The sequence below is a fragment of the Notothenia rossii genome, assembly GCF_949606895.1.
Source record: "Notothenia rossii genome assembly, chromosome: 10".
NCBI lineage: Eukaryota > Metazoa > Chordata > Actinopteri > Perciformes > Nototheniidae > Notothenia > Notothenia rossii.
In genome coordinates, this window is record NC_136908.1 from 47,883,090 (window position 1) to 47,906,467 (window position 23,378).

The window sequence follows — 23,378 nt, forward strand, 5'->3', positions numbered from 1 at the left end:
ATTTGTTTTGACTCTGAAGTCCTAATACGTTCTTTGTTTACTTTTCATACAGGGGAAAAGCTCAGGTAGCACACCAACAGGCACTCAAAAGAAGGTGAAGAGGACGCTTCCCAATCCACCGTCAGAGGATGAGTCAACAACAACTGGTCAGACAGCATACACCACTGGTTCGGCCCGCCGAAGAATGTGCCGCAATTCCAACATGGCACGTGCCAAGATACTGCAAGATATAGACCGTGAGCTGAATCTAGTGGAGCGTGAGTCTTCAAAACTCAGGAAAAGACAAGCAGAGCTGGATGAGGAGGAGAAAGAGATTGATGCCAAGCTCAGGTATTTGGAGATGGGCATTAATCGTAGAAAAGATGTCCTACTGATGGAGAGAGAGAAAAGAGAAAGGGCCTACTTACAGAGTGTTGCTGAGGATAGAGACTACATGTCAGACAGTGAGGTTAGTAACATCCGAGAGACAAGAGGTGGGCTTGGAAGTGAAGATGTTGAGATTGAAAGTCATGGTCTTGAACGTCCCAGGACAGCTCCCCAGGCAGAATTGGATGAGTTTGTCCCACCTCAAACCAAGCATGAGTATGGAAAATACTCCCAGTACCAATACAATCAAACCCAATACCAGCAGTCTCTCTACCAGACTCCTCAGTCCTACCAATCTCACTCTCTGTACTCCTCTGTCCCCTCGCTCACCAGCGCCCAGCAGCAGAGTTACCACCAGATGCTTCTGTTGCAGCAGAAAGCCGCTAGACAAGCAGCCCTCCTCTCAGAGCTGGATGCAGCTAAATATGAAGTCATTAGCCGCCAACCTGATCCCACATCATCAGCTTTCCTGGGGGTCAAGTATGACAAATATGGCAACCACCTTGACCTCAGAGCGTTGGATGTGGGAAATATGGCACGTAGCCCAATGTCAGCTGTCTCTGATTCCTATTACACCGATGTAGATCATCATACACCTAGGAGTTACATGTTGCTAGAAGATGCTGCAGAACTTGCTAAGGGCTCCACAGGTATGTCTTCATCTTACAGTCTGGCGGAGAGGGAGCTGGCCAAAGCAGAGAAGCTTCTGCGTAGGAGTGCTGCAGATCTGGGATCTACTGACTATCTGGGATCCACCTCTAGACTCCATACTTATGGAAAGACCCCTGATGAAGAGGATACAATGGAGGAACCCTATGAACTGAAACTACTAAAGCAACAGCTCAAGCAAGAGTTTAGGAGAAGTACAGGTGGGACAGAAAACTTAGAACAACTGACAGGGCTGTCACAACACTACTATACCCCAAGCTCGAGCGTCTCTAGTTACTCCCAAAGAAACTATCCAAAGACAGACAAGTACAGCATCAGTCGACTTACTCTAGAGAAGCAAGCAGCTAAACAACTGCCGGCATCGATGTTGTACCAAAAACATAAGACTCCATTGATAGAACCTAAGATCTCCTCCAAGTATTCCTCTATTCCAGATAACAGAGGCTTGGAGACAGACTATAACTATCTTGGGTCTACCAGTGCATCAGCAAGAGCCAGCCGGCTCTCTCAAGATGAGATCACCTTTGGCCTTCGTAAGAATATTGCAGAGCAACAAAAATACCTGGGGTCCACCTTGGGTGCCAACTTGGCTGGGTCATTAAACCTGGGCCAGAGTTTAGGATTGGACTCTGCATATCCCAGTGGTAGTCGCTCAAGACCCTCATCCAGGCCCACATCTTGCTATGGGTTGGACTTGTCTCTCAAAAGAGACCCTTCCAGCTCTTCACTGAGGCTCAAAGGGGACGGGGAATCATCTGGGGATGTACCAAGCTATCAAACCCCCTCTGGCCGCACCAAACCTACCAGCCTTCCCATTGTACAGAGTGGCCGTGGCCGATTACCCATAGTGGCCCAGAACTCCGAAGAAGAGAGTCCGTTGAGCCCTGTTGGGCAGCCAATGGGCATGGCCCGTGCCTCAGCGGGACCTCTGCCACCTATATCAGCAGATTCAAGGGACCAGTTTGGTTCCTGCCTGTCCTTGGAGGACTCCCAGCAGCAGCAACTTATCAGGGAAGAGCCAACCAGGGGTAGGGGTTATGTGCTGATGGATGACCTTCAAGGCACCATGTCAGATAGTGAAGGTAAAAAACAGACATGTCACTCTGTCACTCTTTTCCTCCTGAATGTTTCATACTTTAGAGTGTCTGGTTGTGGTTTATTTTGCTTGCATGTATTGTGTATAACATATAGCTGTGTCTTTATTGAAATGCTGCATGTGTCTAACCTTAATTTTGGTGAATGTATTATCTCTTTATTTTTGGTTCTCACTAATGTTGGTCTATCAGCTGAGATCTGGTGTGCATGCATGCCTTTGTTCATTTTGCTTTTTGTGGTTGAATGTAATCTTTATGCATGCACTGTGTTGCTTTCTGCATTTAAGATATTGTGTAACATTTCCAGTATTAATTCACTGCATGACACTGTAAAGTCTAACTTCCTGTTACTGCTATATTGCGTCGGAGGTTCCCATCCTTATATAGAAATGCCTCACTGGCGGCAGTCAGCATTTTATATTAAAGAAGATTTTCATTGTATTAAAATCCTGCTTGTTAGACATTCAAGGCAGAGCAGGCTAATCCTTTGAGTCTTAAATCAGATTTAGACAAAGAAAAATCCTCAAATTATACACGTAAAAAGTGCCGCACCATATGAAAATGTACCATTTGGTACAAAAGAGTTTCAATTGAATCAGGTATTATACATTTACACTTAAAAACAACACATATTGTAAAAAAATAGCCAATTGTACATTAACTATCTTTTTGGATTTTCCAATAGTGTGAAATGTAATTTAGATGGTGGATAATGTTGGTGTATTATCATCATATTTAATTGTATGAAAAATAAATGTGGGTTGAATCATAGTATCAAGTTATAGGCAAGATCAATAACATTCTGGGAAAACAACAGTGTGAAGCAGGGTACTGTCTTATTTGTGGAAATGCATGATATTTGTTTGCAACACTTATCTGTGTGTAATAAATATAACAATTTAACTTGCATGTTTTGGTGTTGTTGCTTGTATGACGATATATCAGTGATGTTGTGTTGCATGGAATGTTGCATTCATTTCTTGTAACATTCACTATTTATTTGTCTCTACTTTCAATGAAAGCAAACTGTGCAGAATGTGCGAGTGTCTTCCAACAGGAAAGACTATTATTTAAAGCAAGAACTAAATAATTTCAGTACATCTCAGTTCTCTTCTGTTTTGCTAATAAAAGCCACAAATCATCTATTCAATATTTAGCAATATATTGTTGATGCACACTTCCAGTGATGGCTAAAACCATTTTATTATAAGTGATTTTTTAAGTACCAATATGCAACAATGAGTTTCCATAGTTTCCAAACTAAGAGCAGTGTTTTGTAGGTTCAGATTTTAATAAAGGTTACAATGTTTCTTTCTAGTTTAAACATTTAAATATCCCAGTTCGGATTTGTCTTGGAAGCATAATAACTTGTTAATACATTTCAATGGATCCCAACATTATGCAATGTAAACCAATTTGCCTTGATTCCAGCCCTAAGTGATTCGCTGATGGCTTTGAACAGAGACGACGCAACCAATGGTAGAGTATTAGTTCAGTTCTATAGTCATTCATAAGCTATCACATTAAAATGCACCTAAGGTCTAATGCACATCACCATTATTTTTACTGATAGGCCTACCGTTTAAAGAAAGTACTTTCACGATTGGAGTTATGAATAATGTAAAATATCTACATACCCAAGATTTACATTAATAGAAAATAACTGCATTATAGTTACTAATAATAATGCTGATAGTACAAACTACTACATTTCTTTGGTTCTGTTTTGTTTTTTACATTACCCTTAATGTTGTGTTGCTTGTCAGTCCTCTCTAGCAAGGAAGTAAAATAATATTAAACTCCTTCTCTGGCCCTTGTTTTTCTCATATTTCTATCCCAACTGTAATTGATGTAGATTTATTTATAAATACAAATGTGCTTAAAGCATTTTAATAACCCTTATATGAACTGAAGAAGCCCGTATAGTGGGATGAAGCAGCTCAAGTTCTGAGATCTGTTCTGAAGTAGTTCTTGTTTTAATCCCTAAAGCCTACCACCTTAGACGAGAGGAGACCGACTGGTTTGACAAACCTAGAGATGGCCGTTCAGAGAATGGCCAAGAGAAGAGACAGGTGAAAACCTTCTGTACACAATTTTACTGTAGTTAAATTCTTGCACGGCAATATCTACTGGTCTATTTGTTATTTAAAAATCACCTTGATGCAGAGCTACCATAATGTACTGTTTCCCGGTGACCTTGTACACAAATGACACTTCCCAATTGTGTGTGGACCACAGGGAAAAGGCCCGTACTACCCCTTCCCTCACCTCAGGGTCAAACTGCAGAGGGATCCCAAAGATCGCAGTGTCTCAGGTAAAGTATCACAATATTCCTTCAATAAAAAGAAAAGCAGCAAAGAAAATGGCTTCAATTGCAAGCTAATGCATTATTGACTGTAATGAATTCGATTTTATTGAGCTCGTTGCTTACTGACTGCATTTAATATGCATCGTTTACAGCATACACATTGTTTTACCTTTATTTAATTTGAAAAATTTAAATATAGATTCAAAATCATTCAAAAAGAACTAATACAGTCAAATGTACACATTAATATGTATCATGATCCCATTAGGGTTTACAGAGCATGACCGGTGTGCTTCATGCGTTCTATTTACTTGATATTCATGCCAGATCTCATGAAACTGACGAGTCACTTCCCCTGCCATTACGTTCCATCACACTATTCTTCCAGGCTCAAAGCAGTCGAACATTTCCTGGCTTCTCTTATGGTTTGGCTCTTTTCCACACTCATCAGTCATTGCAATGCTTAAAATGGCGTATCCCTCACATTCAGGATTATCTTACACAATTAACAAATAGCCCACAAAGTCAGCATTTTGTTTATTTTGTGCTTTACTGAGTCATTTCTATTCTATCTCAGTTGTTTTGTTCTTGCTTCAAAAAACATGTTAAATATTTAATTTTGCTTCTGTGTATGTGAATGCATTATATTTTACCTGTGGGGGTACATGATAGATCAATATATGATTTGTGGATAACTCATAGAGAGGTTGGCATTTATAATGTTTTTTTTTTTAGATCATTTTCTACAGAAGCTGTAAAATGTATAGAAAATGTTTTAAAATGAGTAAAAGAAAGGTTGTAACCTTATGCTTTATTGTTAAATCTGCGTAAATATCTACATAGCTAACAAACTACCAATAATACCTTCAGATAAACGTTACTCTGATTATTTATCATCCATGATTATAGGGAAAAATGTGGGCCATCTGGTTGTTAGTGTCCTTCTACTTTTACTAGTCAATTGAGTTATATAGAGTGTATTCAAATCAATGACAAATGTATCTCAAATTGATAACATTAATATGTAATTTAAGTAACCACACCAATTCCCATCAATTTGAGTCAAAGCTTAACTGAAAATACTGCTACTCTGCTAAGCTAATTAGCTTCCATCATGATTGGATTTAAAGGGGACCTATCATGCAAAATGCACTTTATGATGTCTTTTATACATAAATATGTGTCCCCGGTGTGTCTGGGAACTCACGCAGCGTGAGAAAATAAAACCCTTTCTCTTTTCCTCCCAACCCAAATCTCTAAAAACGGGGCTACAACGGCGCTGATCCAGATTTGCGTATGACTTAATATCGGAAATTTAGGCTGGCTTTACACCCACGGCCCTATCAGAAACGTTGCTATTAGAAACGTTGCCCGTCTGTTTTGGACGTAATATGGTCGGTGCATGTTTACATTAGCATCGCTAACACTCAGAGGTAACCTGTACTGCACAGAGCATGTGTGTGAAGAAGCAGGAAATAAAAAGGAACTCACCTTGTGGTATAGCCGGCAAGAGAGAAAGCATTTGAGCTCCATACTGTTTCAGAAATAATCCTTGATAATCCATGATATGGCGTTTCATCACCGCAGTATCTGCTGGTAGAATCTCCCGCATGAGCTCAGCCCCCTCTTTTTTTTTATCAATCTCTTTTTTTTTTAAAGCTTTATACCCCAAATCAGCGCTTTTGAAACAGGAAGTGAAATGGAGGGATATGAGGCATGGCTAGAATGGGTGATCTGTTTGGTATTTTGAGCAAAACACTTGATAGACATCTGACTCTATACTATTGCCTACAAATAGCATGATAGGTGACCTTTAACTTTAACCTCTTTTAGTTATGAGGAATAATTAACTTAAGCAGGTAGCTTAAACAAAGGATTTAGCTAGGGGAATTTTGAAATGACTGTAGGCTATTTCGGCTGTTTCTGTAAGTTTTAGAGTCTGAATGGGTTTGTGGACAAAGAACAGGTTAATAATTTAACTTTATTTACACTAATATTGCACTCAAAACTTTTCGTTTTTTGTTCTATACAGGAAATGGTCTGGGTATCCGTGTCGTTGGAGGGAAAGAGGTCCCTGCAAGTAATGGAGACATTGGAGCCTATGTAGCTAAAGTCTTACCAGGTGGAGCTGCAGAACAAACAGGAAAGATTCTTGAAGGTAAACTCTTCTACCAACAAAAAACAAATTCATAATAATCAGAATGTTTAATCTGAGGATGCAATTTTAAGTTTTTAAAGTGACATCAATATATTGGATACCACACTCCTTTCATTAGGCTACAGAGTTAGCAACTGGATCCGTTTAGCTCATAGCCCAGCCTTTAAACCGAGAGAAGCTCGTTTGGTTCCGTTAAAATATAAAAACGAAATCTTGCTAACTCGTCTCAAAAGCTCCCTGATAAATGTGGTATATCATTTCTTGCAATTTCTTCTTATTCATTTTCGTTATTCATCATTTGTTTCATTCACAGTAGCTTGAAATTACAAAAATGTTTCACCAAGTAGCCATTGTGCACTAACTTCCACACCTTTTACTGACACCAGCTCAGGATAAATTGCTCTGTGGTATGTTAACAGGAACACATTTCATGAGCTGGTATTGATTTCACATGCGGGAGTCTGGGAACTGTTAACCCTCTTTCCCTCCCAGTCCATCTGTCCGCTCACAGCCCCGTTTAATCTTTGTGTTGAGTCACATTGAGGGTGTCACTGACAATGGCTAAAGCTGTACCCCGCGCCTTTTAAAGCTGCCAAACTGGTGATCTATGGATGGTGAGATAGGGCTTGAGAGAAATACTGCCCTTTGTGTGCTATCCATCTGTCTGCGGTCTGTGGATATGTGTGTGTGTTGAGCATCGATAATATTTGTTCTATTCTTGTTTGTATTCCTTTCAGTTTCCCTTCCTTTTATAATTTTTTCTTCTGGGTTTTTCTCTTTTTCTGTGTTTATCAGGACATTTTAAGTAGGTTTCCCCAGAAAACTGCTTACTGAGCTGCAGCAATAGAGTGGTGCAGTCAGTGACGAGTCCTAAAACCCGGAAGTGACTGTGAGTTAGCATTTTACCACTACCGGTTCCCTTGTCTCAGAGTCAATGGGATTTCTCCACAGGATTTTGGAAAATAGCTCGAAATAAGGTCTGTGTTTGACACAAATTTAAGAGACGGATCACGTTTTGTTCTATGACATTAAATACAACAGCAGTGGTGATTTTTTAAAAGTTAACGTGTCTGAAAAACGATGGTTGTTAACAAGTGGCTGAATAGGACTACAGGAGTTGTCGAGGACGTTGTACGTCATTACGCCAAACACGTAAACACTCCCGCTAAGTTTGTTTGCCCCTGTTCTGCTTGAAAGCAAGTACCTGTCTCCTGCAAACTGTTAAAACAAACGCTTTGACTTGTACAATTTTGTATTTTTGAATATCGATCTTAAAGGTCCCATGTCATGGCCATTTCCACTGATCATAATTCCATTGTTGAAGTCTACTAGAATAGATTTATATTGTGCAATTTTCCAAACTCACATTGGTTTCTCATACAGCATCTCTGTAAACTACGTGTATTCACTGAATTTCACTCTCTGCCTTTAACGGCTCGTTGTAGCTCCAGTAGCTCCAGCCCCCACCCTCCCTGTGAGCACAGTGTGCTCTGATTGGTCGGGACGTTGTGAATCGTGCTGAGCTCCGTGGAGGTGTTGTTTCCTTGTTTAGCGATACACAGCGAAACACAGCCAAACTCATCCTGAGCACACACAAAGTCACAGCCGAAGTAAAAACAATAAGTGTGGCTTGATATTGAGTAAGAAAAAGGTTTATAGGTCGATAAACGCTGTGAGAATGGGTCTGCAGAGAGAATTTCGCCACGATCCAAACTGTCTGTTATCAGCCTGCAGCCAGGGAGGAGAAATCAGCAAAGCTGCTTGCACTGAGTGTGTGTTTGAGGAAGTCCGTGGATTGGTCAATTTGGACCAATCAGCGGGGGCTTAACAGCTCCGCGGACGTAACGGCTCCACTGATTGGTCCATTTCGTTCCGGGTACGGTTGACATCATGCGTACCCGGAAGAATCAATGGACAGTGACGTATCTCCAACGAGGCGTTTTGTGGAGGTATTTTCTGTGTTAGAGTTTTACTCGCTACAGGGTGTACTTTGAGGGTTTGTGACTCTGCAGACCGTTTACATGCATAAAAACCTTCATAACACATAAGGGGACGGGTAATAACCAGAAAAGCATGACATGGGACCTTTAAGTTGGCGTGACGTTGAAGTCGTGCGACCCTGCTGTAGTTCGGTAATAGCATAAAGTTAGAATTTTGCTTCTGGCGATTAGATTTATGATTAGAAAATTATAAAATGTGGATATTATCCGCCTGAACAAAACATGCATTTATCAAACAGGTTCGTTTTCCACAGACCTTATTTCGAGCTATTTTCTAAAATCCTATGGAGAAATCCCATTGCTTTTTTGTTGAGGGAACCCATGCGCAGCTTTCTCCCGGGTAAATACGTCACCCCTGCACCAGTCTAATACCTCATTCACACTAATGGTGTTTCAGGGCCGGTTCGGAGCTGGAGTTTGAAAAGCACCGGGTTTTCCTGTTCACACCGCAGCGGAGCAGCCTCTTAGCTCCGGAATCCAGTTCGTTTCAAGCACCAAAAAATTGTCGGCCAGAGCAAAACTACCACATACGTCACGCTTACATCGAGGCGGGGGCAGGGTCAGGGGCGGGATCAACTCCTGAACAACCACACAAAGCCCGCGTTTTATCCAGTTTGTACACAACGATGGAGAAACTTAACAAGCAGCAGTGGTCCACTGAAGAGACCAGCTACCTACTGGGGATCTGGTCTTCCGAAGAGGTACAGAGGAAGCTGGAGCACAATCGGCCATTGTTGTTGTGGTCGTTGTGAGCTGTGAGGGGTTTCCGCGCGGTTTGGCTTTATGAAGCAGGCACGCAAACAGTTACGTCATGACGCAAACGATGACGCAATGACGCAGCACCAGTCGGACTCTGACGACGCTGAAGTTGGCTTCCGATTCAGAGCATCCGATTCGGCAGTTAAGGGGAAAGTTAAGGGACATTTAATTTACAGCGCTGAGCGAACAATCCTCCGTGTTGGAACCTCTTAAATCGCTGCATAGACGATTTATTTGGACTGGATTATCCCAGAGAGTCTAAAGATTATTTATAACCCAGTTTCAGATTTGTGAAACCTTTATTCTATTTGTGAAAATACAAAAAAGGGAGATTTCAGTGCTTTTTTTACATGTAGACCACATTAGACCAGGTCCTGATCTGAAACCACTAGACCTACGTTTATCAAATCTGGACTGGATTATCCCACGGAGGCTAAAGATTCTTTATAACACAGTTTGAGATTTGTGAAACCTTAATTCTATTTGTGAAAATACAAAAAGGGAGATTTCAGTGCTTTTTTTTACATGTAGACCACATTAGACCAGGTCCTGATCTAAAACCACTAGATTTAGACTTATCAAATCTGGACTGGGTTATCCCACGGAGGCTAAAGATTCTTTATAACACAGTTTGAGATTTGTGAAACCTTAATTCTATTTGTGAAAATACAAAAAGGGAGATTTTGCTGCTTTTTTTAAATCAAGACCACATTAGACCAGGTCCTGATCTAAAACCACTAGACCTAGACTCATCAAATCTGGACTGGATTATCCCACGGAGGCTAAAGATTCTTTATAACACAGTTTGAGATTTGTGAAACCTTAATTCTATTTGTGAAAATACAAAAAGGGAGATTTTGCTGCTTTTTTTAAATCAAGACCACATTAGACCAGGTCCTGATCTAAAACCACTAGTAATTAAAAGAGCCGGAGGTAAACCGAAGAACCGGTTCTGAACCTGAAAAGCTCTAGCACTGAGCTTGAACCGGAGTTACACAGAGCAGCCACCGCTCCTCCGTGTAAAGACGCTCTCGTAGCTGACTAGCTTCTAGTTCTGCATGCATTCTCTCACACACCTACTGCACACACACAACCATTTTGATTATCACCTACAGATCACAACAGTGGAAATATTAGGGGTCTTAGTAGATCACTAATGCAGCAAAGCCAGCAACTTTGTGAGGGACTAATCGTTCATGCTAATCATCTTCATGTTAGCATATTAACATTTTCCATTTAATTAGCACTAAACAGCTGAGGCTGACGGGAATTGATGTTGTTAATTTTGCAGGTGTTGCAAATACAAGTGTTGACATATAATTACCCAAACATTTCATAGTTGTTACTTTGACTACTGCAGTATAGCTTTTACATACACTTTTAAGTATACTGTATTTTGTAATTATTTGATACGGTTTTCTTTAACCGCTTACTATCAATACGTTTATACCTCAAGGAAACTTCAGGATCAGTTAAGGATGTGTATTGGCAATACTCTGACAATATGATTTATATATAAGTCCCTGTATCATCATAGCTCCCACCAATATTTGCAAGTAAGCTATTTATGAAATTGACTTTTGAGTGATTTTGAGGATCAATACAATTTCACGTAACATAACATACAGTAAATGTAATAATAGTTTCCTACACCAATAGGATCATTGGTGTTTTAAATGTGCCTTTTCTCTTATCTCACTCTTTCTCAGGCATCATTGTCCGGACCTTTCCACTAGTCTCATGCATTAGCATTGTAAGAAGTCAGTGGTTGATGACTCCTCATTTCAAGATCTGCCATGTTGTTAGTTGCTTGGACAACTAAACAATCATAACAGCCGTAACCCTATCATCAACACTGAGAAGAAATGCTACTGAGGGAACACAGCGCCTCAGTATTGGGTGTTAATATGGAGAAAGGTTGTCAGATTTAACAGGGGCAGAGGCAGAGTGTCATAGAGGGACACTAAGTGTAGATGCCTGTTTGTCTCATCACTGAAATTCCAGCTACTGTAACTCAAATCGGTACAAACTGCAACACACATGCAAGCCATAGAGTGTGAACAACAACTGAATGCATGATACAAAGGTGAAACTACAGTCGTTTCCCTCTCACTCACACATGCAGCTCGAGATTATCGTCGCAAAAGAACCATCCTGATGAGCTGTTTCAAACCGTGTAAGTCCTGCCGGTGTGCAGGGTGTGCTTTGGAGGCTGCAGTTGCTTTGCTGTGCTGTGTGGATTTATATGAGCTGTCATTCGTGCATTAAATATGAACAAATGACCAGTGTTCCCCATAAGACATTTGTCTTGGCTGGACTAGATAAGAGAAACTAGAATCTGATTGGATTTTGGGTCCTTTCCAGGCTGTCATGCATCATGTTTGAAATGTTGTCCTGCAATTTTTGCTAAATTAAAGTTTTATAGCTGAAATAACATAGAGCCATTTACAAGTTACTTTTAACCCAGTTCTGTGCCTGAGTGCTCCACTAGCAGCTGAGTCACACAGCTGCTGTTTGGGCTTTCAGCCTAAAGCATGATGTTGGAGTGATTCAATCAAAGCTTTTTGTGTTTTTCATTTAATCATTGAAGGGATGTCCGTCCATCATTTGGGTCTAAAACAAAGTTATTGACTTTTAATTTAATAATTTAAAGAGCTCATCACTTCAAGGCTTTGATTTGGTTTGTGGTGAAATGTTTGCATATTTGACGAATACTGTATTATTGATTGTTTTCTTATGTGCAAATGTGTAATTGTGTATAGGAATGCAAGTCCTGGAGTGGAATGGTGTTCCTCTGACGGGGAAAACCTATGAAGAGGTTCAAGGGCTCGTCGGGCAGCCGTGCAATGAAGCAGAATTGTGTGTCAGACTGTGAGTATAATTCCCTCCTGTTTGATTTTTCCTCATACTGTAATTATTACTCGATCTGCCATCGATTCCTTATTCAGTCATTTCTCTTTTTACATTTCTGCCTGTACATCCCCTGATGCCCCCATCTACTCTTTTCTCTTTTCATAGTAACTTGAGTTTTTATGACACATTATTTCTTTATGTCTTTCAGTGATCTCAACATGCTGTCCGATTCTGACGGTTCTGATCACCTGGATTTCCAGGAGCACAGCAAAGGTGAGCTACAGTATTTCTATAACTGCAACTTCAAAATCCCATCACTGCTTCTTACCTCTCTCCCTCACCACCATCCCTGTCTTCTCAGTCTTTCCCAATTAACGTTTGTCTCTTGCAATTTTTAGACACTCTTGTCATATCGCTTTCATTTACAATTCTCTCTTTTCTCGAGTTCAGCCATGCATTACTTGTGGCCTATTTTCCCCTTCTGCAGCACACTCCATTAGATTGTTCTCAGAACTTCCCCACTGTAAAATTGCGATATAAACATGAATTCGGAAAAATACCATTATACTCTTTCTATAACATCTCACATCTGGCTAGCAGAGAACTCACAGCTCCATAGTTTCTTATTTGATTACTGGAATTATAACTGGACTTGTCTCCACACTATACATTTTACATTTATATTTAATTGAATATGCTATTCCTTCCACTGACAGTCTAGCTATTTCCATCTTTCACTGTGAACCTGTATATTGTTTGAGATGTTTCTATTTTATGTTTGTTTAATTTGTACTCTCTTTATTTCCACATTGTGTGCAATACCTTGTTTTAACATGCTGCTGTGACTAAAATGTCAATCTTCTCCCCCATTGATGCTCCTGTGTGTCTAGGTGACAAACCCCCCAGGTCTCCAGGTGTTGACCCTAAGCAGCTGGCAGCTGAGCTGCAGAAGGTGTCCCAGCAGCAGGCCCCCTCCTCCACCTCTTCCTCCGGCCTGCTGCCCACCACCTCCGCTACCTCCAGCCAGCCAGGGTCTCCCTCCGTCAGCAAGAAACGCCACAGCAGCAAGGCGAGTCCGGGGGGGTCTGTTTGTCTTACAATAGATTGAGCTTCATAATGTTTTGGCTTACAGTATGGCCCTGAAGTGAAATATCATCGGACTAATTACTTTCTGGCTACTGCATAGTGTCCTGTTTCTTTTCCCGGTTCGAACATTACGTTTGGGGAACACATTTTGTGCATACCTAGTACTATTTTGTCTATCAATACAACATTGGAAGGGTTACTTTAAAAAGATGTATTCCGTTACTAGATAACCCTGTAAATATAATCAGTAACCTAATCTGAGTAACAAAATATAAAAGTAATGTATCCTGATTACTTTCCGTTACTTTCGGATTACCTCAATATCAAATGTAATGCAAATAATTAAAAGACAAAGAAATATCAATAAGATTTTACTTACAGTATAAGTGTATTATGTAAGACAGAACACCTCAGAAAGGAAGAAACCAAGATATTGAAAGAAAAAATAATGTCCTCTTATAGGACAGGCCTACATAATAGTATAGTTTGCAAATGCATTTTTGTTTAATACATCAGGTGTTCAAAAACTTCATTTGAAAATAGATATTTAAAATAAAGAAATTAGCCTAAATTAAGACTAAAAAGAATAATCTAGCAGTATGTCTACCTTTAATATATATTTTTTTATTTTTGAAATATATTGTAACATTGTAATCCTGCTTGTTATCCCCTTTTTATTCAAATCTATCAGTAATTCGATTATGCTTTTTTTTTTACTGCAAGGGAATACATTTAAAAAAAATTGTATCCTGATTACGTCATCTTGTTACATGTAATCCATTACTCCCCAAGCCTGAACATGCCATTAAGAAATAAAATGCAAGAAATCCCAGTGCATTTTAGATGCACAACATTTTCATTTCATTTCATTTCAAACCTTTATTTAGACAGATTGGTCCCTTGAGATCATCGATCTCATTTACAAGGGAGACCTGCATCATTTAGTTCCACATGAAACATAAAAACAACATACAAACAAACAACAGAGGATATCATATTTACATATTCAACATTTACAAATACCCAGAGTGTCAGAAAGCATTTCATTTAGACGTGCCTTAAATACATTCAGAGAAATAAAAATGCTCAATTTAAATTTTGCCTGTAGACTGTTCCAAGCAAGTGGAGCTGCGCACATAAAAGCTGTCTTACCTAAGACAGTCCTTACTCTTGGCACATCTAACAAGACTATATCCTGCGATCGCAGACAATAGCTGCTTGCAACTTTCTGCTTTATCAATGAACAGATATAATACGTATACATAGCTTTATAGATAAAAGTGTACCAGTGACTGAGCCTCCGTACAGTGAGTGATGGTAAACCTGCCTTGGCATACAGTGTACAGTGATGAGTAAGTGCTTTACAATTTTTGACAAATCTCAGAGCACTATGATACGCAGCATCTAGTTTGCTCAGGTAGTTGGCAGGTGCATTCATATACATCAGATCACCTTAGTCCAGCACAGGTAAAAAGGTCACAGTGACTAGCCTTTTCCTGGCCTCAAGCGAGAAACATGACTTATTCCTGAAAAAGAAACCTAGCCTAACCCTCAGTTTTTTAAGCAGGTTATTGACATGAAGTTTAAAAGAGAGACAGTCATCAAGCAAGATACCAAGGTATTTGTAACAGGTAACCACTTCAAGTTTTGTTCCTTGCGTAGTTACAATATCTAAAACAGGCTCTAGTTTCTTTTTAGCTTTAGAAAAGAGCATTATCTTGGTTTTATCCACATTTAAAAGAAGCTTTAGTTCAGAGAGCTGAGTCTGAATAATGTTAAAAACAGCCTGTAATTTAACAACAGCCTCCTGAATGGAGGGACCTGCACAGTACATCACGGTATTGTCCGCATAGAAATGTAAAGTAGCTTCATCCACATTTTCACCTAAACTGTTGATATATATGGAGAATAAAAGTGGACCTAAAACAGAACCTTGAGGAACACCATTAGCAATGTTTAACCACTCAGAAGGCAGCCCATCAAAGTGAACACATTGGGACCTTTCAGAGAAGTAGTTCACAAACCACCCCACTGCATGGCTGGATATGCCAATACTGAGTAGCCTCTCTTTTAAAACGCGATGATCAACGGTGTCAAACGCTTTGGAAAGGTCAATAAACAGAGCTGCACCACTCTGTTTATTATCTAGCATACCAGTAATATCATTTACCACTTTCATTGTGGCAGTGATGGTGCTATGTTTCTTCCTGAAGCCTGACTGATGTTTAGACAGGATATCATTTATACATAAAAACTCCTTTGCTTGTTCACTCACAAGTCGTTCGAGCACCTTAGCCAAAACTGACAATTTAGAGATTGGCCTATAGTTATTTAAAATAGTTGCCTCCCCTCCTTTCAGTAGAGGCAGGACATAAGCAGACTTCCATACTTTAGGAATTGTATTTGTGCTGAGGGAGAGGTTAAAAAGAGAAGTAAGAGGTGGAGCAATAAAATCTGCAGCTATCTTTAAAAAGAAAGGTTCTACGTTGTCCGGGCCAGCCGGTTTCCTAGGATCTAACTTGGATAAAGCTTCATGGACAATACCAACAGTTAAAGGAGTAAAACTGAAAGGGTTTTCCAGACCACATTGTTCAGAGTCAAGGGCTGGAGCGTTCACAGAAGCAGAAGCACAGTCAGTGACAGAATCAAACAGAGAGCCACAAGAGACAAAATGCTTATTAAAGTAATTTAGCATAGTAGCCCTGTCTGATATAATGCCAGATGCTGTGAGGCACGGAGGTAGCTCATTTGGGATATCACTAGTGGAAATCGATTTTATGGCTTTTCAAAATGTCCTAGGATTATTCAGGTTTTCTGTGGTAACTGACAAATAGTAGTCTGACTTAGCACTTTTGACATGTGAAGTAAAGCTATTCCTTAGCTGCCTAAAGCGTAGCCATTCTACCTCTGAGCCTGATTTCCTAGCCTTTGCCCAGGCATTGTTTCTCTCATGAAGGAGACTGGACAGTTCAGCAGAAAACCAGGGATTGTTTCGTCCCTTCACTCTAAATTTACGCAGAGGTGCATGTTTATCTATAATTTTCATAAAACCAAGATAAAAATAAGACCATGCAGTTTCTACATCAGCACACAGATTGATTTTTCCCCAATCAAAATCAAACAGATCATGTAAAAAACCCTGCTCCACTAAGTGTTTTTTATCTCTCTTTGTGATGATGCGTGGTTTAACTTTTTGGACCTAGGCTTAGTGTCCCTAATTGTGGCTACAACACAGTGGTCACTCACATCATTAGCAATTACTCCCACAGATGAGTATTTATATGGAACATTTGTTAAAATGAGATCAATTAAGGAGGATTTATTTGGGGACTTAATATTTGGGCGAGTAGGACTGTCTATAATCTGAGTAATGTTCAAAGAGTTACACAGGTTTTTAAAATCCTCTGACACAGAAGTTAACCAGTCCCAATTAAAATCACCAAGCAGTACTATTTCCTTGTAGGAAAGCTGAGATAACAGTTTTGCCAATGAAGATAAGGAGTCCTTGACAGCCGAGGGGGCCCTGTAGCAACCCACCACCATGACCTGTGGACCCTTTGTTACTTCGACATTCACAGCTAAAAATTCTAGTTGTTTACTAACAGATTTGGAAACCATATTTGTTACACAAAACTTATTTTTCACATAAATGGCAACGCCACCACCTTTTTTAGGACGGTCAGTGCGATATACATTATAACCATTTATGTAAATGTCAGAGGCCAAGATGGATTTGTCTAGCCACGTTTCTGATAAGACAATGACATCAGCATCAGTTGAACTCGCCCAAAAACGGACAAAATCTAATTTAGGTAACAGACTGCGCACATTTAAATGAATTAAACCTAACCCCGATCTAGAAATAAAATCAGCAGGAGTAGCTATTTGACTAAAACTACTAGGTGGACCCGGATTTGGCTGTACATTTCCTGATAGTAACAACAATAAAAATACCAAGCACCTTTTCCTCTTAATCAACACACATACATTGTCAGCTGTTCTAGAGTCACCAGCAAACTTCGCGAAAGTGAGATTAGAGTTCAAAAAATAATTCTGAAGGACCTTTGTGGCAGGCATGTGAGAAAGACAGACGTTTGACGAAATGAATGTCCGCGACAGTGCAACTAGCAATTGTTTGTGCAACCCATCCGAACCTGTACAGGGGATGTCCACTGCGGGCGGCAGAACAGACCCGAATCCAGCAGAATTTTCAGGTTGACTAGCGAACTTCTCCTTGTCCAGCACAGTCCAAAAAAGGCACAGCAGAAACACGACATTTGCCATTTTCCCAGTCCAGCTCAACAGCATCCACGATTTTCCCGAAGCAAAACCACGTCAGGACAGCAGCAAGGAAATAGGCAAGCAGCAGTGTGGCAACACTCCGGTTTCTCCGCGGTATCTCCAGACCAGGCCTCCCCCGCACAGTTTAATTTTATAAGTTCAACTTTAGTTCAGCCTGAAGCTCTGCATAAGGCACAGCACAGTAGATAATGTACAGTATGAACACCCACCAGTATCCACCTACAGATTTCTGCTAGAGGCTTTCTAAGTGTGTTGCTTTATTTCTTACAGACTGCAGAGGGAATGAAGACCCAGTCGCAGCCCGTCTCTGGAGAGATACAGGTCTGTGAAGCTCTGTCATTTTTAACTTTAAAGGATTGAGAAAAATCGGTGATCACTTCCAGTTTTATTGTAAGCATTTTGGAAAACATTGAATCAACCCTCCTGTTGTGTTCGGGTCAAATCTGACCAATTTACTTTCATCAATCATAATGATTGTGTTTGACATTTGGTTGCTCAAGACCTTATGAATCCTCCATATTAGGATTTGAATTTGCTGATCACCACTGTCATTGAAGTGGTTTAGTCAACTGTGTGTCACCTATAGTGTTCACAGTCGAAAATGCCTGCCATAGGAAATGAATGGTTAATCTTAGATGATGTTCATCCATCAAATAGTACACACCCACAAATCGACAGCCATGTTGTTTTTTGGAATACATTTTCAGTGTTCTTTGTATATTCACTGCAGTTACAAGTATAAACCAGTAGTCTCAGACAAGTTTAGAGCAGGGGTGTCAAACTCAATTTTATCGCGGGCCACATTAGCATTATGGTTGCACTCAACGGGCCGGTTGTAACTTTAAGACTATATAAAAATACATATATAAATATTTAATATATATAAAATAATGTATTATATTGCATAATTGCCTCTGCATTGGATTATTATGGGATAGGGTAATAACTACATAATTAACTACGTCTGAAAGAAGAAGTCTAGGGCAAATAAGTGCAAGTCTCTTCAGAGCGCATGTCACAAAATGATTTAAAAAGAAAAGCCAAATTCTGGAAAGAAAGTAACATTTGGAAAAAAATTCAAATTTGAGATGCATTGTGGGAGATGTAGTTTATGGGCAACGTGCTTCTGTAAATCGGCATGTAACCGTATGATAAACATATTATATTCTTTGCAAGCTCTTGTGGGGCCACAGACAATGAAGTCACAGGCCGGATTTGGCCCCCGGGCCTTGGGTTTGACACCCCTGGTTTAGAGCTTAAAAGAGTGGTAAATAAAATATGGTGGTAATTAATGGTTTTTGTGTTAATGGACGAGCAGTTAAAACAGACCGGCAAAAGACACCAAAGTAAGAGGGAGAAACAAACACAACAGGAGGGTAAAAGAAATGAAGGAAATTCAGTTTTATTCCATTGATTCTCGCACCGAATGCATTTCAATCCATTGTAATTCAATATGTTTCTATTTGCAGCTTCAAATCCACTACGACAAGCAGCTTGGCAACTTGATCGTTCATGTCCTGCAGGCCAGAAACCTCACTGCGCGGGACAACAATGGCTACTCCGACCCGTTTGTTAAAGTGTATCTCCTTCCAGGGAGAGGGTGAGTCAAGGGTTTGGAACCTGCAGTCACACCTAAAGTAGTTCAGAACAGGAACATCAGTTTAGGATATGAATGAGAAAGATGTTTTCGGTTGTGTTAATCTAGAGAGAAATGTGTAAGCTGTGACATAGTCTATTTCAGTCACTGTACCTGCTAAAATAAGCCCAGTGATATACCGGCTATAAAGGCAGCCAGTTTGTAAAGCTCAAACCTAATTTCCATTCATTTTAAAATCGATTTACAATTGATTTTGGCTTACCATGACATCTTTCAATGTACAGCACATGACCTTTCTTTGGTATCAATTCCAAAACACATAAACACTGCACATCATCACATATGTTTTTATTATGTATCCAGGGATGTAATGTGATATGAACTCCTTATGATGGGACTTATCGGCCCTTGACACAAACGTTATGAAAAATATATGAGGTGTGTTTTTGAGTTGACGTCGCCCATGTTAATACGAGTTCTACTGTGTAAGTGCAGTCAAAATCAATAGCTCTCATATTTACTTGCAATACGATCCACACATCCCATAAGTCTAGGGCTCCTGTTCTCACTGTGATTGCGCTGTAATGTAATTGACTCTCCCACCTTCTCTGCTGTTCGAGCTCCCCGGAGAGAGGCTTTTTTCCTGAGATCGTTTCAGATAAAAGCAATAATGTTCAGATGTGGGCTTTGCAGCCGCCACTCAGAAATTGCACTGTGGGTGTTAAACAGAGAAAGGGTTACTTTAAAGGGACTGGTAGAGTGATACGCACAAGCTGTACATACGCCCTTCTGAGAGTGTTGTAGAAATACACACTTAGTCTCATGTGAGCCAACACTTGTGTATATGCTATATGTGTGCATACATGGACAAGATCACAGCTTTTAAGTTGCATCACAGATATCCTGGCAAAGATATGGAGCTGCTGCAATGAAACAGGTGGTTTTATAGAGGGAAATGGTTGTTTTGGCAAAAGTAATACACATTAACAGTGTCTATAAAGTTGGCATTATGGTTCTCCAGGCTGCGGGGGTCTCGTTCAAACACGTTTGCATGTGTATTTAAAACCTGTATCACGCCAGCAAACCTCAATGAAGTCAGTTAACATAGAAGTAATCATGAAATGGAATCATAGTTCACCCCTGAACAGTGTAAACAAACCACTTTATCCAAGAAAGTACATTACAATGCAGTCTGAAAGAATAAATGTGTATCCCCTTTCAATTTTACCAGGAAAGTAGTAATGTCTCCATTGTAACCGAGGTTATTAGACATGATCTAAAGTCTTTGAAAAGTAAAATACTTGTCAGTAGGGCAGAGACATAATTTTTCACCATACACATTTTGGATGAATACTACTTTTAACTTGACACGGTAATGTTTAGTAAACTCACACAAGATAGTTTTGGCTAACAAAGTACGAAAACATAAAGTACATTTGATTTAGTTTTTACATGCTAAACAACCAATCAGAATCGGTTTTATTACCAAGTAGGTTTACACGAGGACTTTGCTTTGGTATGAGTGGTGCATACAAAGACACAGGAGGAAGAATACAGAGCAAAAAATAGTACTATAATAAAAGCTATTTTAGGATTATTATAAAATAAAATATAACAAATACTATTTTCAAAGTGGAGAGCAGTACAGATTTAAAAGGAGGTAGTGTGGAGCAGAAATGTGCAACATTTTGTTCAGGATTTACAATATTAAAAAGAACAAGATAGTGTTCTCATGATGTGCATACAGTATCTCTGAATTGAGTTCACAAGGCAAAGATTATTAAAATGCTTCCACTTTCCACAGTTTCATGAGCAGCAGATCTCCATTATGGTTGCCAATGGATGCGTCACATCACACAACTCATAACACGACAGCACACACTCAATCCCCCTCTGCAGCACACCACAGACCCCCGCTCTCGCCCCCTTTTCTAAACACAACTTCTAAATCACACACTTAACCTAAATCTACATTCCCTCCCCACATACACGCGGACACTCTCTGACCCCCCCCCCCACCTCTGACTATTGTTTCTGTATGCTGTTCTCTATATTTAATGCATGCTGGACCCTCTCAGTCAGGTCATGGTTGTCCAGAACGCCAGGTATGTGACTTGACCATTTTGATACTTTTGGTTCTGTTTTGAAATTTGGTGGTCATTTTGGTGAAGGTAACAACACATCCAAATTATTTTCTAACTAATCTGAAGCTTTTGGATACAAATCAGTTCAACTAACTCCCTTAAATTGTGCATTTTCCACTCACCTTAAAGGAAGGAGTTGAATCCCTTAATATTAACATCTTCCCATTTCTTTAACATAACATAAATAAACGTATGATCCAAGCTAACTTCTGCGTGTTCCTGGTCTGTCCTTGTTCCCAACCATTGTAATCTGATAACCAAACATTGACCCCTTTAGTTTGTCCTTGTTTTGTGAATAAAACCATCAGTAATGTCCTAAACCGTGCCATGACATCGTCCTGTACCCTTGATGCCCTGCCACATTCAATACACACTCCATTGTTTTCCTATGCAGTCCTTATTCATCCCATTATTTTCCAATATACATGAGATTGTCCTTGTCTCTACCAAACTAACTCTTACAGACTTACTAATATCCTACAATCTTATATTAAACCCTACACACTGCAAAAAAACATCCATTGAACAAGTCATTTATTTTACTCCAGTGGGTCTGATAAAAAAAAAAAGTTTATCCTCGAAAATAATTAGTCAGTAGAGTCAGATTATGCTTTTGTTTCTTTTGAGAATAAAATTGTGTTACTAGTGGCACCAAACAAGAAAAAGATTCAAGCTCTCTCTACCATACTGGCATACAGTTTCACTTGTTTTAGGACTTCTACATTTTATGAGACTAAATGACTTGATTGACATCAAAATGGACTTTTTTGCAGCGCGCCCTGACATCATACCTGCCTTTCATGCACGTAGGCTCATACATTGTTGTCGTCCGAACAATGTGCATCACCTTCATTCTCTCCCTTCTTCTGTCTACATTGTGCCCGGTGTATTGTGGTGGTTTCACTCTCCTGTAGGGCTCCAGTATGTTTCTGACCGAGTGTGTCTTGTTGTGATGTGTTCCCTCAGTGCTGAAAACAAGAGGAGGTCCAAACACGCAGGCAAGAGTCTCAACCCCGAGTGGAACCAGACTGTCATCTATAAAAACATCCACCTGGAGCAAGTATGTCACCATACCAGTCAATGTTCAGGAAGTCATGGTGCAGAATAAGTTGTAAAAACACAAAATGACACAGCATTTTTGTACTGACTTTATCTTAAATTCAATTTTTTTTTGAAATGCCACAAAGATTATTACTGTATGTGCAAGAATCAAAGATCAAATGCCAAACTCCCATTTGCTAAATATAACATCTCTGCCTCACTGTAGTATGCTTTGTATACCTCAATATTCAGTGAAGGCATAAAAAGAGACCTCACATTAGGCCAAGTTTTATATAAAAATGATAAAATCACATTATCTGTGCTGGCATGCTGACTAGCATTGCGGCCTTTGGTTTGAGTAGAGCAGATGGATATGCCATTGGGATTTAATTAAATCATGTTGGATCCCATTTTAGATTCATTGGACCCATATCAATCACAGTCAATTCTGGAGTTCTGCTATCTGTTTTTTTTTTTGCTTGTGAATGTCCAGTCCCACTTTAAGCCCAGATCATATGTTCTTTCTCCAAGGTACATTTTATCAGCCAGGAAAGCTTTTCATTAACTTTATATGTGTGTGTATCAGCTGAGGAAGAAGACGCTGGAAGTGAGCGTGTGGGACTACGACAAGTGCTCCTCTAATGACTTCTTAGGAGAGGTAAACCTGTTTTCACTCTATCTTCAGTTAATTTTTGCACCATGGTGTAGGCACATGTCCATTAACCTACCGAGTTTGTTCCCAGGTTCTTATCGACCTGTCCAACACAGTCCAGCTGGACAACGTCCCACAGTGGCACCCCCTGAAGGAGCAGAGCGAGGGGGACCACCACCGCCGCTCCCACTCAGGACAGAGCCGCCACTCCTCCTCTAAATCCTCCTCCCAGCACTCATCCCCTAAAACCACCGTCTCCGAACACGACAATCAGGATTCTCCCAAATCATCTGTCATCAAGAGCCGAAGCCACGGGATATTTCCAGATCCGGCCAAGGGTAGGATGCGA

The 23,378-nt window shown here is 40.0% G+C and overlaps 1 protein-coding gene across 1 annotated transcript in view; it reads left to right on the plus strand.

Moving 5' to 3' along the window:
• Positions 1 to 23,378, plus strand: part of pcloa (piccolo presynaptic cytomatrix protein a) — a 62,560-nt gene that overhangs the window by 28,628 nt on the left and 10,554 nt on the right. Inside the window, 14 exon segments of the mRNA XM_079654791.1 lie at positions 53 to 2,117; positions 3,561 to 3,608; positions 4,119 to 4,201; positions 4,368 to 4,443; positions 6,470 to 6,595; positions 12,117 to 12,225; positions 12,416 to 12,480; positions 13,098 to 13,276; positions 17,866 to 17,916; positions 19,065 to 19,195; positions 21,271 to 21,297; positions 22,303 to 22,396; positions 22,964 to 23,035; positions 23,121 to 23,367. Coding sequence (XP_079510917.1) covers positions 53 to 2,117; positions 3,561 to 3,608; positions 4,119 to 4,201; positions 4,368 to 4,443; positions 6,470 to 6,595; positions 12,117 to 12,225; positions 12,416 to 12,480; positions 13,098 to 13,276; positions 17,866 to 17,916; positions 19,065 to 19,195; positions 21,271 to 21,297; positions 22,303 to 22,396; positions 22,964 to 23,035; positions 23,121 to 23,367 — 3,373 coding nt within the window.